This window comes from Jatropha curcas, chromosome 4 (genome assembly GCF_041381405.1).
Source record: "Jatropha curcas cultivar XTBG-Jc1 chromosome 4, XTBG_Jcur_1.0, whole genome shotgun sequence".
NCBI lineage: Eukaryota > Viridiplantae > Streptophyta > Magnoliopsida > Malpighiales > Euphorbiaceae > Jatropha > Jatropha curcas.
The window spans coordinates 3197668-3215773 of NC_143154.1; the positions used below are offsets into that span (position 1 = coordinate 3197668).

The window sequence follows — 18106 nt, forward strand, 5'->3', positions numbered from 1 at the left end:
TAGATGAATATTGTGTTTCTCCAATCTTTCCCTTCCCCTCAGCAGAATTTGAGTTTCCTCCACTTGCCATTATATGAAAATAAAATATAATTTGGAAAATTGATTAAAAAAATTAGAGAGAATAATTAGAGATTGGAATTTGAATAAATTAATTCACAATAAATTGTGAATGAAAATTAGAGAAATTGTAGAGTAGAGAAGAATGATGTAGAGTAGATTGTAGTAGAGTGTAGAGAGAGTAGAGATTTTTGTGTGAGCAAATTGTAAATGGAATTGGAATTGAATGAGGTATTTATAATAAATCCAAAAAATCATTTTTTTCACAAATACCTTTGAAACTAGCCGTTTAAGGTTGTTGAGAGGGGTAATTAAGAGATTTCACAACAAAATTTTAAAAAAAAAAAGAGCTGCTTACAGTTTGTAACGGCTAGAACCGGCGGTTCGAACTTGCAGTTCTAACCGACTGAAAAACCGGCGGTTCCATCCGGTTCTGACCGGTTTTTGGAACCGCCGGTTTGTGGTTCCCAGAATATTGGAACCGGAACCGAACCGTATACCTCTGGTTCGGATCGATTCCGGTTCGGACCAGTATATATATATATATATATATGATAGATTCACATTTAAAAGACTTTCCTTTTCACACATTTATATTAAAAAACCTTACTTGAGATATTAAATTGATAAAATATTAATTTTTATTCAAAATAATGAGTTATAAAATTATAATGAGTAAATTACTTAAAAATAATAGATACAATACTAATTTAGACTTTTACCAAATGGTTTAGCGGTTCGTATCTGAAATGACCTAAATTATTAATTTTAAAACTAAACAAATTTAATTAAATTCTAAATTCCTAGTAAATACCATCTATTCAAATCCCCAGTTCGTATCTGAAATGACCTAAATTATTAATTTTAAAACTAAACAAATTTAATTAAATTCTAAATTCCACGTAAATACCATCTCTTCAAATCCAAGTTATATCATACAGTCATAATTGGTTTATGCGGACCGAGTTGAAACTCGACTTGGCCCAAATCAATTCCTTTGAACCTAAACCAACTTCCTAAAGAAGTTGTTGACTAAAATATCTATAATAATAATAATAATAATAATAATAATAATAAAACTACCCAAAGGTAGGCATGGCCACGGTTCCAGAACCGGCAGTTCCGGTTCCAGAAAAACTGGAATCGAAATCTAACCGAAAAGGTCCGATTCCGATTCCGGTTTGGAACCGTCCGGTTCCGGTTTCGGTTCCGATCCGGTTACAAAACAGACGGTTCCGATTGGTTTTTCGGCGAATCGCATAATTTTAAATTTTAAATTTTGAAGACCGGTTTAAAAAAAATTATTTGAACATAAAAAATTAAAAAATACTTCAATTAAATTTATTTTTTTAAAGACTTGAACATAATTATTTTTTTTAAAAAAAATTTCAACTGAATTTTTTTTTTTAAAAGTTTGAACATAATTAAAAAAAAAAAGGGCTTGAACTTAATTTTTTTTTTTTTTGTTTTAAAAAAAATTAAGTTGCCTACATATCCTCTTGGGGTTTAGAGGAATCAAAGCCCACGTAGTTCTTACTTACCTTATACCAATTTCACCCCTTTTACCTTAATCGCTATTTGCACCACCGGTTGATGTTCCCGTTGAGGACCCATCGTATAAATCATATAAATCTTTATTCTCTTTTGGATTTTCTTGGGCTCTTAGTTCGGCCTTGGTCCAATCATCCACGCATGATTGTGCTTCTAATGAATCGGGTGTCATACGAGATCGTGTTTCATCAAGTATGTTTCCTCCTTGACTAAAAGCTTGTTCAACCGCAACAGTGGAGACCGGAGCTGCTAAAATTTGTTTTGCAAGTAAAGAAAGAATTGAAAAAGTATTTGCGTGACGACTCCACCAATCTAAAATTGGAAAATCAGTATCTGCATAATCATCACCAAACTCAAAAGAAGTTGTTAGATAATTATCAAATTCAAAAATAGAACTAGATTCCCTTGTTCTTTTTTGTCTTTGTAGTAAAACTTGTTGAGCAACACCAACACCACTTACCCTTTGTGTTGGAAATTGTTGAATATTAGATTGAGAAGAAGTAGAAGTAGAAGTAGATGAACTAGAAACTTGAACAAATTCATTATATAATTGCATAATATTTTGTTTAACTTCATGCATTACTACATTTATATTAACATTATCTTCTACATCAAGATTTAATACTTCATAATAAATAGTCAAATAATCACATAAAACATCCATTCTAAATCTAAGATCAAATACAATAGCAACAAGATAAAGGGGTGGTATATTTTTAAAATAAGATAAACATTTTTTTTTCATTGAAAAAATACAATCTTTTAATAAATCATCATTTTGAAATTCTTAGAGTGCAGTAACAATATTAATACACATAGGTAAAAATAAATGAGATGTGGGATAATAAACCCCACTAAATTTATAGGTAGCATCATTAAAAATTTTTAAAATATCTAAAATTTTTGCACAAATCTCCCAATTTTGTGGATATAAATTAATATCCTCAATATTATTAGTAACAAAAAAGCATAATAATTCTTTATAAGAAAAAGACTCGTTTAGTAATTCATATGTTGAATTCCAACGAGTTGGGACATCCCTTGGAAAACGTTTTAGTCTTTTATTATTTTCTTTACAAAATTTAGCCCAACTTTTCATCACTTGGAGATGTGTCCATAAATATGAAATAGCTTTTTTAATTGGAGAAATAAAAGATTCAAGAATTTTTAAACCATCTTTTACACATAAATTTAAAACATGGCATGCACATCTTATATGAAAAACTTTTTCACCAATATTTGGTTCACAAATTTTTTTAAGTTCAATAATTGATCTAGTATTTGCAGAAACATTATCAAATGAAATTGAAAAAATTTTTTTGTCAACTTATATTCATCTAAAATTGAAACAATTACTCTATAAATATTATTTGCAGTTTGTTTATCATCAAAAACACGAAAACCAATAATTCTTTTTTGAATTTTCCAATCATCATCAATCCAATGACATGTAATACCTATATAAGAATGCATTTGCCAATGATCACTCCAAACATCACAACAAATTGAAACAAGAATTTTCATTTAAGAAAATAAAAGCTCTAACTCTTTTTTTCCTTTATTATATAAAGAAATAATAGTTCATTTTACAGTATTTCTTGGTACTCTTTTAGCAGAGGATTTAAAGCTTTTTGACAATAATTATTAAAACCTACTTTTTCACCAAAACTAAAAGATAAATATTCCATAGAAATCATTTTTGCTAATTCATCTTTTTGTATTTTTTCAGAATATTTAAATAAAGAAAGGTTAGAAGCGTACCCGAAAATTTGTGTTTGAGACCGATCAACTCCTATTTTTGTTGGATGTTTTGTCTCCAAATGCTTCCAAAATGATCCATAGCCGCCCGCTTGTTTAAATTTATAAGATTTTCCACAATAATTGCAAATTACATCGCACATTTTCTCACCTTTGAATTTTTTCGTGAAATGAATGGCGAATATGTCGGAAATTTGTCTTGCTCTTGCAACAATTTGTGCTCGTTGCTCTTGCTCTTGCTCTTCATGTCCTTGTAATTGCTCATTAAATTCATATTCTTGAGTTGAAATTTCCAAATTTTCATTTGGATAACCCTCAAAATTAAATTGGTTGGGAATCATATTATAGATATCATTTGTAGGGATAGATGATTCTCCAATCTTTCCCTTGCCCTTACCCGAATTTGAGTTTCCTCTACTTGCCATTATATGATAATAAGATATAATTTGGAAAATTGAATAAAAAAAATTAGAGAGAATAATAACTTAATAAGAGAGATTGTAGAGTAGAGAAGAATAAATGAATAATATAAAGTAGAGTGTAGTATATTGTAGAGAGAGTAAGTAGAGAGTGTAGTATATTGTCGAGAGAGTAAGTAGAGAGAGTTGAGATTTTTTTTGTAATGAATTTGTAAATAAAATGAGGTATTTATAATAAATCCAAAAATTCATTTTTTCAAAAATACCCTTGAAACTAGCCGTTATGTAGCCGTTTATGGCTGTTGGGAGGGGTAATTAAGAGATTTCACAATAAAATTTTTTTAAAAAAAAAACCAGGTCTGACAGTTTACAACGGCTAGAACCGCCGCTTCGAACCGGTTCTAACCGGCCGGAGAACCGGCGGTTCCAGTCCGGTTCCGATCGGTTCTCTGGAACCGCCGGTTCTAGTTCCTAATTTTCTGGAACCAGAACCGGAACAGGAATTTTCGGTTCTAATTCCGGTTCGGTCCGGTTTTGATTCTCATCGGTTCCAGTTACGGTTCCGGGCTGGTTCGAACCGACGGTTTCGGTTCCCGTAACCGTAATATGGCCATGTCTACCCAAAGGCCCACGTTTCCGTCTATCTTTTTACCTTTGCTTTTTTTTTTTCCTTTTTTTTTTCTTGACCTTTCTCCTCTCCTTCGTGCGACAGCCCCTTCCCAACTCCTTATTTTCGATTTCCAGTTATGATACATCATCTACGGCGAAGGCACACACTAAAAGGACCTACTCGACATGAATCATGGTTGTAACCTCCATTGATGTCTTGGATGTGCGATTGTTGGGAACCGAAGCTTGGAACTTTGAGTTCCTCTTGTAGATTTTGTTTTAGCGATCCCTTGCCATTTTTGGTGATCTGGAGTGTTAGGGTGAGCACGAATTAATTCTTTGTGGCCATCTTAATATTTCCCCTAAATCAATGTATGGGTTTGTTGGAAAATCGCATAACCACCATGAATCGTGGTGGCTTTGGCAGCTGCCGATGCAAGTCAGACATACCTACTCACCTCCTCCTAAAAGTAATCTCATTTTTGGGCTCCTTGTGAGATTTGGAGCGAGTTGTTGTAAAGATTGCACGTTCCCGGTGAAGATTGATGTTTTGGCCACTGTGCATGACGGCAAAGGAGGCGGCCGGCGGTGGAGCTCTGGCGATACTCGGGCGACTCGTTAGGGACAGAATGCTCTCCTCCATTAACTGACACGATGATATAATTGGTTTCCCAATCGGTGAGCTGCAAACCATGATTCTAGATTTAATTGAACTTTTCAGTTAACATTGTTAATTAATTTTTCGCTAGAACCTAAAGTACTAAACTATTTATTCTATTAAATTATGTTGATTGAGTTAGATGTAAATCTAAAGAAAATGAAACCTTAGTTGCTGTTGCTAACGTAGTGAAACTGGTTAAATATGATTATTTAAATTAGTACTTGGATATTGTATTGATAATTGAATATAGTTAAATTGGTGTGAACTGTGATTGGAGGAAGGGGACTTATTAATGATTGTGATTGTGCCCGATGGATGGGCTGTGACTAGATTTTATGTATATTGAAAATGTGATATTTGGCATGTGGTTAGTCCGAGTTTCAAAGAATATGCTGCCGAATATTTAGTATGATGATTGAAACCAATCGCAATACGAATACAATAAAAGTGACTGATAAATAAATAAATAGTAATAAGATCGTAATGGGAATTGGGAGAAATGAGTCGAGATAAGAGCTTAGATAACTTAAGATAATATGTTTAGGTAATTAATTTAAAATATAAAAATAGTTGTCATAATTAAAGATTAATAACTTAAAAATATGAATTCTTACATATACTCTTCTTATTGTACATTCTCAAGGCGATTCAAGAGATTCAAAAGTAGTCGTTAGAGGATCAAATGGAGGAATACAAATTAGCTAATATGGCTTGAATTGTGAGTAGTAGTAAGTATTATTTATACCTAAACCATGCATATCAACTTACATTCTTATAATTGATCTTATCATTCTATTGGCATTAAACATAAGATTACTTTAGTGTGAATAATGTGTTTATTGGTCACAAAGTGTTCTCTTATTTTATATGCTTACCTTGGATGCTTCATGTTTATTATCATCTAAAATTGCTTAACCCAATCGTATTGAATGTTCAAGTTAAATTTGCACTTACTAAATGTGTAAATGTTTCGATACTTGTATCGTGGTCACTTGTGATTACTTGCAAACTTTTGATTTGTTTATTAATGTTTGATCATGTGATTAAAGTGCCTTGCTGTAAATATTTATTTGACTCATGAATGTGTATATGGATGAATGTTGTGTGATGCGGATATGGGAAGCGGAAAATGAAAATATGGGAAGGAAAACCACGTGGTTAATGGTACTTTAGCCATATGCGGGATTGGCTTCTCGGCTCATATTTGGGGGATGAGCTCCTCGGTCCATATATGGGGGATGGACTCCTCATGCCTTGGTAGAGGGATGGGCTCCTCTATCGTGAAACTATGGATAACCTATATATGAATTGATAAAGATGTGATGAGTAATCTGTTTATTGTGAAATGTGGAATGATGTGATCTTGGCTTTGCGATTTTTGAATAATATTTATCTAAAGTCATATCTTGCATTACAGGCCACACGAGCATGATCTTTTCTACCGCGTGTATAAATTTCATGATGAGTTGGTGTATAACACTGTGTGATTGAAGTGTGTGACATTCTAGATATTAAGGCAAAGCATCTGCGTGATTGCGTGTGATGTTTATATACTTATTACTATTCACCGAGCTGAGCACTCACCCCTCGCCTCATTTATTTTTCCCAAGTTATTAGCTTCCTCTTTCAACTACCATAGGCGCCTCTGGAGCAACTAGATCTATTCTTTTAAAAAGGACCTTGCTTGCCTATATGTAGTTAAAGTTTTGCAATTACTGTAATCTTTTTGAATTGTAAATAAACTTAAAAATCTGAATAAAGGATATTAGAAATTTTGCTTGTCCTAGCTCATAATTGTAAATACTTGTATTCATGTAAATATGTATGTATAGAATCAATAAGACTCAGGTTTGCAAATCAAGTATTGGGCACCATATAATAGTGGGCTTAGATTAGTTATGGTTACAAAAGGCTTATTACGGGTTTTGGGGGCCTTATGCTTAACTAAGCCTTAGTATCGATGCGGCCCAAGGAGACAGGTCGTGACAGTATCAGCTGGTAGCTGATAGTTGATGGCTAATATCGGTTAGTTGATTACTATTTGTGTTTGGTAAAATGTTGGTAGCGGTTGTTGTTAAAATATAAAATGACTATTGTGCGTGTAATGGTTTTATATTACTAAAATAATAATTAAAATTTTTAAAATAATATTTTAAAGAAATTATTTTTAAATAACTATAAATGAAATTATTACAAAAAATATCAATTTGAAAAAAACAATATTAGCAATTATTTTTATAAGGTTAATAAAGTCCAAAATAATATAATATGAACCATCTATCAGCTGACATGCAAAACTTCTAAAGTGTAGATGATGGAAATCAGTAACTGATTGAGACTTCTATAAGCTATCAGCTGATGATTAAAAATGTAACACCCCTTCCCGGTCCACCCGTTAACCCGAATGAACCGAGTCGAGATGCTACAACACTGGTTGACTGTATGATTAGACATGCTGATATCATAATACTGAATATTTATATATATATACCGATGCCGTTTACATTACTAGTGTACTGAATATTTATATACATTATACAAGTGTTCAAAATGAGATGGGCCCAACTGTGTGCCCTGTACATGCCATGAAAGAATAATAAAAGATACATATCAAAATAGGGAGCTACCCTGAAGACCGTGTCTTCTACAGATGAACTGCTGCAGTTGTACGCTGTCGCTCTATAGACCAGTCTCAAAACCTGCGAGTTAAACAGGTAACTCGCTGAGCTATTACAGCTCAGTGGATATCTCAATATAGAAAGACATAATTAAGCACACATATATGCAGAAAGAATTATGTAAGTACATATAATCACACATAACATACGGCTTTCATTTCACCTTGATGATCTTTCTTACTGTTTATTTTACTGTCTGATTCATGCAATAGCAAGTTAAAATATCTGTATGGCTCCATAAGGTTATAGTGAAACCGAAGTGATAAGATAAACTGTATGAAACTGGATGAAACTGTATGCTATAGGCCCCGAACCGGATTCGCCTATGCCAATATTGTCCGTTTTGGTGCCCCTAACCGGATTTGCACCGCACGGTTTAATCATATCCACTCAACGGCCTGTAGCCGGAGTTCCAAACTGTATGGAGCGCAGATCTGCTATTCTATGTCGCGACATAGCCTTATCTACATGGTTTCTACCTAACCTCAATGGAGCTTAAGATTAGCATGTCAACAATGTAACACAATAGCACATAAATGGTTTCACAACGTCATAGTTCCTCATATTGATTTGATTTCACACCATATAAATGCTTACATGTTGTTTTAATCCATGTTCTTATATTATATTTTTGTTTTACAATGATTGGATGCATGCATGTTGAGCAAAGGAATGTAATTGTATAGAAAATGAAGTCCAAAATGCATGAAAACACAAGTCGCGAGCGCGCAGGGAAAAGTCGCGAGCGCGAGATGCTTCCCAGGGAGAAGTCGCGAGCGCGTCTTCAAACCTCGCGAGCGCGAGAAGTGCAATCGAGAGTCATAGAGGTTTCTGGCTCAAGTCGCGACCGCGCAGCACAAGTCGCGAGCGCGAGATGAAGTCGCGAGCGCGCTTGTGGAGTTCGCGAGCGCGAAATGCGCAAACTGAGAGTCAGAGAGCTTCTGGCCGAAGTCGCGACCGCGCATGTGAAAGTCGCAAGCGCGAGATGTGCCATTTGAGAGTCAGAGAGTTTTTGGCCAAAGTCGCGACCGCGCATGTGAAAGTCGCGAGCGCGACTTGCTTTCCAGACCGCGCGGGCGCGCGACGTGTTTCCAGATTGTGCAGTCTGTGTTCTTTTGGCCATAACTCTCAATATACAACTTCAAATTGAGTGATTCAAAAGCCCACATAAAGATAACACATAGAGGAACAAATAACTCTTCTATGACAATTCCTAGTTCCATCATTTACTGGGGTCAAAATCAAGATGAAGTTGCTAGTAAAATTTCTAGCAAACTCTGGTTCATAAACTCATTCCATCCCCTGTTTTCACATCATTTTCAATCCTCTCACTCCACAATAAGCAACATATGATCTCATGAGCAACACTCCACACAATGTTTCATGCAAAGAACATGGGAAATAACAAGAGATATCAAACCTGTCTTGCCACAAAGCTGGGGCTCTGTTTTAGCTTCTCTTTTCTGCTACCTTTGAACTTTCTTCTCCTATACACAAGAATTCTCATAACTCATCCCCAATATAACTCAATTAAAGAGTGAATAACATATAACTTCAAGGAATTCTACTTACTTGGAGTGGACTTACTGCGTAACTTGCATGAAAAGTGCAAGGAAATGGAAGGAAAACGTAAGAAGAAAATGAAAAATGTGAAAATAGGAAAGTGAAAATGATAGGAACGGGTAGACTCTAGAAGAAGTGATTTGGCTGTGTAAACTCTCTAATTGGTACCTCAAGTATACAAAGGCTACAACTTACTACCCAAGCTATATGTTTTAATGCAAACAAGTCCTAAACTTTCCATGCAAATAAGTCCACTTATCATCCATTCTACCCCAACCAGGTTTGGTTCAACCCGACTCAACTCAAGAGGATGTTACAGTTCTCCCCTTCTAAATAAAAACTTCGTCCCGAAGTTTACCTGTTGTAAACAAATGCGGATATTGTTGTCGCATGGTTTCTTCTGATTCCCAAGTTGCTTCTTCTGTCTTATGATTCCTCCAAAGAACTTTCACCAATGCTATTTTCTTGTTCCGCAATTCTTTAGTTTCTTTGGCTAGGATCTGAACTGGTTCTTCTTCATACGTGAGATCCGGCTGAATTTCAATCTCGTCTGCTGATAACACATGTGAGGGGTCTGATCTGTATCTTCTCAACATGGATACATGAAATACATTATGGATTCGATCTAAGGTTGGAGGTAATGCTAGGCGATAGGCTAATGGTCCTACGCGTTCAACAATCTCGTATGGACCAATGAACCTAGGACTTAGCTTACCCTTTTGTCCAAACCTTAGGATCTTCTTCCATGGTGAAACCTTCAAAAATAATTTATCCCCAACTGAATACTCAATGTCTTTTCTCTTTAAATCCGCATAGGATTTCTGTCGATCACTTGCTTCCTTCAGCCGTCTTCTGATGATTTCTACTTTCTCTTCTGTGTCTCTCACCAAATCTGGACCCAAAATCTTCTTCTCACTAAGTTCTGTCCAACATACAGGTGTTCTGCATCTTCTACCATACAATGCTTCATAGGGTGCCATCTTGATGCTCGCTTGATAGTTGTTGTTGTAGGCAAACTCCATGAGAGATACATATTTGTCCCAACTGCCTTCAAATTCAATAACACATGATCTCAACATGTCTTCCAGGATTTGAATCACTCTCTCTGATTGCCCATCTGTCTGCGGATGAAATGCAGTGCTGAAATGCAGTTTCGTTCCTAATGCCTCTTGAAGTTTACCCCAGAACTTCGATGTAAACCTTGGATCACGATCAGAGATAATGGATGATGGAACTCCATGTAGTCGAACTATCTCACTAACATAAATTTCTGCTAACTTGTCCAGAGAATAGTCCGTCTTAACTGGTAGGAAATGAGCAGACTTGGTTAATCTGTCCACAATTACCCATACTGCATCATGCTTCCGCTGTGTCTGAGGTAAGCCAGTAACAAAGTCCATCGTGATCTGATCCCATTTCCATGTTGGCACTATTATGGGATGAAGTAACCCGGATGGCAGTTGATGTTCTGCTTTTACTTGTTGACATGTTAAACATCTTGTTACAACATCTCCGATGTCTCTCTTCATGCCTTGCCACCAATAGCCTTTCTTCAAATCTTGATACATCTTGGTGCTACCTGGATGCATTGTATATGGACTGTTATGAGCTTCATGCAGAATCTTTTGTCTGACTTCCCCTGTCTGTGGTACAACAATTCTATCTGCATAAAACAAAACTCCATTGCTATCCAATCTAAATTTCCCACCATGATCTGCCTGGACTTGTTTAACCCATAGGGCTATTTGTGCATCTTTCTTCTGTGCTTCTGCAACTTCCTGAAGCCAAGATGGTTGTACTTGCATCTGTGCGAGAATAGCTCCTTGCTGTTGTAACTCCATACTAATTCTCATTAAGCTCAAAGCATACAAGGATTTCCGGCTAAGGGCATCCGCTACCACATTAGCCTTGCCCGGATGATAATTAATGACATAATCATAATTAGCCAGAATCTGCATCCACTTCCGTTGTCTTGAATTCAAGTCCTTCTGTGTTGGTAAGTACTTTAAACTCTGATGATCTGTGTAAATGTAACACTTTTCACCATACAGATAATGCCGCCATACTTTGAATGCTAGAACAATGGCTGCCAGTTCTAAATCATGGGTTGGATAATTCAACTCATGTGGTTTCAATTGTCTGGAGACATAGGCGACCACTTTCTTATCTTGCATGAGTACACATCCCAACCCAGTATGAGAGGCATCACTGTAAATCTCAAAGTCTTTACCTGACACTGGCTGAGTTAACACTGGTGCTTCAGTCAACTTTCTCTTCAAAGTGTCAAAACTCTGCTGACATCTAGTATCCCATTGAAATACAACCTCTTTTTTCAATAGTCTTGTTAAAGGTGATGCAATGATGGAGAATCCTTTTACAAACCTTCTGTAATAACCGGCTAAACCTAGAAAACTTCGAACTTCTGTGACATTTCTGGGTGGTCTCCAATCAACAATAGCTTCAATCTTCTTAGGATCCACTCTGATACCCTCCGATGACACCACATGTCCTAAGAAAGAAACTTCTTCTAGCCAAAACTCACACTTACTGAGCTTAGCATACAGCTGTTTATCTCTCAATGTCTGAAGTACAATCCGTAAATGCTTATCATGTTCTGCCCTGTCTCTGGAGTAGACCAAAATGTCATCTATAAACACCACCACAAACTGATCCAGGTATGAATGAAATACGCGGTTCATGAGATCCATGAACACTGCCGGTGCATTTGTGAGACCGAATGGCATTACTAAAAATTCAAAGTGACCATATCGGGTCCTGAATACAGTCTTAGCGATATCTTCTTCCTTTATACGCAACTGATGATATCCCGACCTGAGGTCGATCTTAGAAAACATACCTGCACCTTTTAACTGATCAAACAAATCGTCGATTCGAGGCAATGGATACTTATTCTTGATTGTCAGTTTATTCAGCTGTCTGTAATCAATGCACAGTCTGAGTGATCCATCTTTCTTCTTGACGAATAACACTGGTGCTCCCCAAGGTGCTACACTGGGTCTGATAAAGCCTTTATCCAATAACTCCTGCAGCTGAATCTTTAACTCTTTTAACTCTGCTGGTGCCATTCTGTAAGGTGCAATAGATACTGGTGCTGCTCCAGGATAGACATCTATGGTAAACTCCACTTCCCTCCTTGGTGGTAACCCTGGTAACTCATCTGGAAATACATCTGGATAATCACACACTGTTGGTATGTCTTCCACTTTCGACTTTTCTTTCTCTGCATGTAATGCACATACCAAGTATGCTTCACAACCCTTCTGAATTTCTTGCTCTCCGGCTGATGTGTACTGGGTGCACTCTGAGTCTGGTCTCTTCTCTACTGAGACCGCTGGCGTCTAGAACGCTGATTGGCCTGTATTCGCTCTATCTCTTGAGCTGCCTCTACCAAGGCTGAGAATTCTCTGAATCTAGAAGCTACCACTCCCATCTGAATCTCATCATTCAAGCCTTCTTGAAACTTCTTACACCTTTCGGCTTCTGTAGCCACTATCTGCTTACCATACCTGCTGAGTCTAGTAAATTCTCTTTCATATTCAACTACAGACATTCTGTTCTGTTGCAGGTATAAGAATTCTTTCCTTCTCGCATCTAGGTAAGCCTCGGTAATGAACTTCTTCTTGAATTCATCCAAGAAGAATTGCCAAGTACGCTGATCTGCTGTTACTCTCTGTTGCACAGTGGTCCACCATGTATATGCCTCCTCTATCAGCAATGAAGTGGCACAAATCAACTTGTCTTCGGCTGTACACTGCAATTGTTCTAGGACTCTCGATGTCCCATCTAGCCAATACTCAGCTACTTCGGGACTATCATCTTTGCTCGCTTTGAATTCCTTTGCACCATATTTTCTAAGCTTCTCCAATGGGGGTTTTCTCTCTCTCTCCACCACTACTGGTGCTTGAGGCATCACCCCTGCAATCTGTCGAAAAGTATCTGCAAGTTGTTTTAACAGCACCTCTTGACCTAGTGCTCTTGAAGCCTCACCCTCCACTGTTCTAGCTTGACCTGGTGCTGCTGGAGCCTCACCCTCCACTGCTCTGGAGGCGTGTGACTCACTTTCACCTTCCTGAGACATCCTCCTAAAATAATAACAACTGCTTAGTTCATCAGGGTAGTCATGGCATGTACATATACTGACTTATGCATTCAAGCCCGGGGAAATTAAACCGAGGGCTCTGATACCAAAATTTGTAACACCCCTTCCCGGTCCACCCGTTAACCCGAATGAACCGAGTCGAGATGCTACAACACTGGTTGACTGTATGATTAGACATGCTGATATCATAATACTGAATATTTATATATATATATCGATGCCGTTTACATTACTAGTGTACTGAATATTTATATACATTATACAAGTGTTCAAAATGAGATGGGCCCAACTGTGTGCCCTGTACATGCCATGAAAGAATAATAAAAGATACATATCAAAATAGGGAGCTACCCTGAAGACCATGTCTTCTACAGATGAACTGCTGCAGTTGTACGCTGTCGCTCTATAGACCAGTCTCAAAACCTGCGAGTTAAACAGGTAACTCGCTGAGCTATTACAGCTCAGTGGATATCTCAATATAGAAAGACATAATTAAGCACACATATATGCAGAAAGAATTATGTAAGTACATATAATCACACATAACATACGGCTTTCATTTCACCTTGATGATCTTTCTTACTGTTTATTTTACTGTCTGATTCATGCAATAGCAAGTTAAAATATCTGTATGGCTCCATAAGGTTATAGTGAAACCGAAGTGATAAGATAAACTGTATGAAACTGGATGAAACTGTATGCTATAGGCCCCGAACCGGATTCGCCTATGCCAATATTGTCCGTTTTGGTGCCCCTAACCGGATTTGCACCGCACGGTTTAATCATATCCACTCAACGGCCTGTAGCCGGAGTTCCAAACTGTATGGAGCGCAGATCTGCTATTCTATGTCGCGACATAGCCTTATCTACATGGTTTCTACCTAACCTCAATGGAGCTTAAGATTAGCATGTCAACAATGTAACACAATAGCACATAAATGGTTTCACAACGTCATAGTTCCTCATATTGATTTGATTTCACACCATATAAATGCTTACATGTTGTTTTAATCCATGTTCTTATATTATATTTTTGTTTTACAATGATTGGATGCATGCATGTTGAGCAAAGGAATGTAATTGTATAGAAAATGAAGTCCAAAATGCATGAAAACACAAGTCGCGAGCGCGCAGGGAAAAGTCACGAGCGCGAGATGCTTCCCAGGGAGAAGTCGCGAGCGCGTCTTCAAACCTCGCGAGCGCGAGAAGTGCAATCGAGAGTCAGAGAGGTTTCTGGCTCAAGTCGCGACCGCGCAGCACAAGTCGCGAGCGCGAGATGAAGTCGTGAGCGCGCTTGTGGAGTTCGCGAGCGCGAAATGCGCAAACTGAGAGTCAGAGAGCTTCTGGCCGAAGTCGCGACCGCGCATGTGAAAGTCGCGAGCGCGAGATGTGCCATTTGAGAGTCAGAGAGTTTTTGGCCAAAGTCGCGACCGCGCATGTGAAAGTCGCGAGCGCGACTTGCTTTCCAGACCGCGCGGGCGCGCGACGTGTTTCCAGATTGTGCAGTCTGTGTTCTTTTGGCCATAACTCTCAATATACAACTTCAAATTGAGTGATTCAAAAGCCCACGTAAAGATAACACATAGAGGAACAAATAACTCTTCTATGACAATTCCTAGTTCCATCATTTACTGGGGTCAAAATCAAGATGAAGTTGCTGGTAAAATTTCCAGCAAACTCTGGTTCATAAACTCATTCCATCCCCTGTTTTCACATCATTTTCAATCCTCTCACTCCACAATAAGCAACATATGATCTCATGAGCAACACTCCACACAATTTTTCATGCAAAGAACATGGGAAATAACAAGAGATATCAAACCTGTCTTGCCACAAAGCTGGGGCTCTGTTTTAGCTTCTCTTTTCTGCTACCTTTGAACTTTCTTCTCCTATACACAAGAATTCTCATAACTCATCCCCAATATAACTCAATTAAAGAGTGAATAACATATAACTTCAAGGAATTCTACTTACTTGGAGTGGACTTACTGCGTAACTTGCATGAAAAGTGCAAGGAAATCGAAGGGAAACGTAAGAAGAAAATGAAAAACGTGAAAATAGGAAAGTGAAAATGATAGGAACGGGCAGACTCTAGAAGAAGTGATTTGGCTGTGTAAACTCTCTAATTGGTACCTCAAGTATACAAAGGCTACAACTTACTACCCAAGCTATATGTTTTAATGCAAACAAGTCCTAAACTTTCCATGCAAATAAGTCCACTTATCATCCATTCTACCCCAACCAGATTTGGTTCAACCCGACTCAACTCAAGAGGATGTTACAAAAAAACTTACCAAACACCTTTAGCATAGCTGTTGGGTATAAAATAGCTATCAGTCGCACGAAACAGCTGGATCAAATGCCCTTTTAGTTGTGCATATCATTTAGTATAGATGTAAAAAAATATATATATATTTTCTTATTGTTTATAATATTTCATGTATTTATTTTTCAATAATTGTTAATTATTTTTCAATTTGATTGGCCACTATAATATTTTTTAAAAGTTAATCATATTTATATTTAAAAAGTTGTATTGATATCGTATCTTTATTTGAAAATTGAATTTAATGAATTTAATCATATCTTTTTATTTAAAAGCTATTGAATTTCTCCTTGTCTCTCTCTCTCTCTCTCTCTCTCTCTCTCTCTCTCTCTCTCTCTCTCTCTCTCTCTCTCTCTCTCTCTCTCTCTCTCTCTCTCTCTAATCATATATCCACTAATATATTGTTTGTTTTTGTTGTCATTTGTTTCATTATTGCAGGATTAGGTGAACTTTTTATTTTTTTCCTTTTCTTTTTGGATTCAGTTTTTATTTTGTTGCTATTTTTCTTGGATTGAGTTTTCTAAATTTTTTTTGCTATTTTGTTGCCTTCGTGCTCTTTGATTACAGGCCATTTTGATTATTTTGATTGCAGTTTTCAATTATAAGTTATTTAGGCATTGAAAAAATATTGCTAGTGGCTCGCTAAAATGAAGATTAAAGGTGAGTTTGATTCTCATTAAATACAAAATTTTGCATTTTCTTGTCACCTTTCTATCTATCACTCTAAATAATAACTATGAATTTAGAAAAGAGTCAAGGAGTTGGAAAATATTAGCTTAAAAAATGTAAAACCATGGCTCTGACTTTTGAAATTATAATATTTTGTTATTTATTTTATTTAAAAGTTTACTTTACTATTTGCATGTTTTCTATATTGCAGAGACAAAAGATTGTGCAGCAAAGAGATAAAAAGTTAATTTTATACATCTATCTATTCTTATTTGAATTTGGATTTTCAGTTAAAAATCATGGATACATGTAGTGATACAAATACCAAGATTATTAGATAACAAATGAAACCGACTCAGATACAAGAGAATCATTTGTTTGTAGATATGAATTCTTCAAGTATTCAAAATAATTTTCTTAAAATGATAGACTTCACCTAGAGGATAATTTGATGTAGATAAACATAAGTTAGTTAGACTTCCTACAATTTTATCTACTTGAAATTATTTCCCTCACCATATATAGATAATTTGACTTTGTTTGTAATTATATATTTCTTTTTTTCTTTTATGATTTCATTGGATTTTTTAAGTTTAAAAATTAATATTGTATCATTAAATAATTAAATTATACAAAATTTTGTTGTATATTATTTACATTGCAATATTTGAATTGTAGGATTTTATTTATATAGAATTATCTAGAATAAGAAATAGTGTTTAAAATTGTTTGAATTATAAACTCAAACTAAAAATTTGATTGGATTAATTGATGTTTACAATTAAAAAGACTAGAATAAGAAATAGTCTTTTTAATAAAATCTAAGCAAAAATGGATTTTTTTTCTCATTTGTTGCAAAGACTGATTAATTAGAAAAAGGAGGACACTAAGGAAATAAAAGAAAGAAAATAGAGCTTACTTAGCAAATCCCATAACAAATCCATACATATATATATATTATATACAGAACCTGGAAAAAAAAAAAAAAAAAACCAAACATAATCTTTGGTGGGTCTTCTCCCTTCTTATAAAGATGTAGAATTAGATTTCTCGAAATATCTTCATTTTGACTGAGATCCTTTTAACCAAAGGCACGCCTCCTTTAGAACTGCAGCCGCTTCCGCCGCTGCTGCCGCTCCCACTGCAGCTCCAGCAGCGGCAGCAGCTACAGCGGCTCCTCCAGCTGCTGCTTCAGCTGCTGCACCTGCTCCACCAGCGTTGCCAGAAGCTGCTGCCGCAGCGGATGCGGCTGCTCCAGCCGCTGCCGCAGCTGTTGCTGCCGCTGCTGCAGCTCCAGCTCCAGCCGCTGCCGCTGCTCCAGCTCCAGCCGCTGCTGCGGCTGCAGCGGCGGCGGCAAAGCACAATCGACGTGAAGATCAAAATTACACTCGTAACATTTGTAGTTAATAGAATTTCCGATTCTATCACATTTCGAGCATTTGAATTGGAAATTGACCCATGGTGGCATTATAATAAAATTAAGAGCGTGTACATGACCTTCATATTTAATAATAGTGGGTAAAAATATACTTTGGATATGGGTTTGAAGTAGGCAATCGGAACAAAATTTTGAGAATTTTTGGCAAAAATTACATTTATATTGATTAGGAAAATCATAATCAAATGGATCTTTTTTTAAAAAAGGAGGACAATTTTCCCTCAAACCAATTAATTTGTGATTTAATTCTGCACAAG

At 36.4% G+C, this 18106-nt stretch overlaps 1 protein-coding gene across 1 annotated transcript in view; it reads left to right on the forward strand.

The window, feature by feature from the left end:
* LOC149496680 (uncharacterized) overlaps window positions 1-17818 on the forward strand; it is a 42033-nt gene extending 24215 nt beyond the window's left edge. The window contains exon 6 of the mRNA XM_089720407.1: window positions 17503-17818. Within this exon, the coding sequence (XP_089576533.1) occupies window positions 17503-17818 (316 nt within the window). The remainder of the gene's footprint in view (window positions 1-17502) is intronic.
* Window positions 17819-18106: the final 288 nt, after the last annotated feature.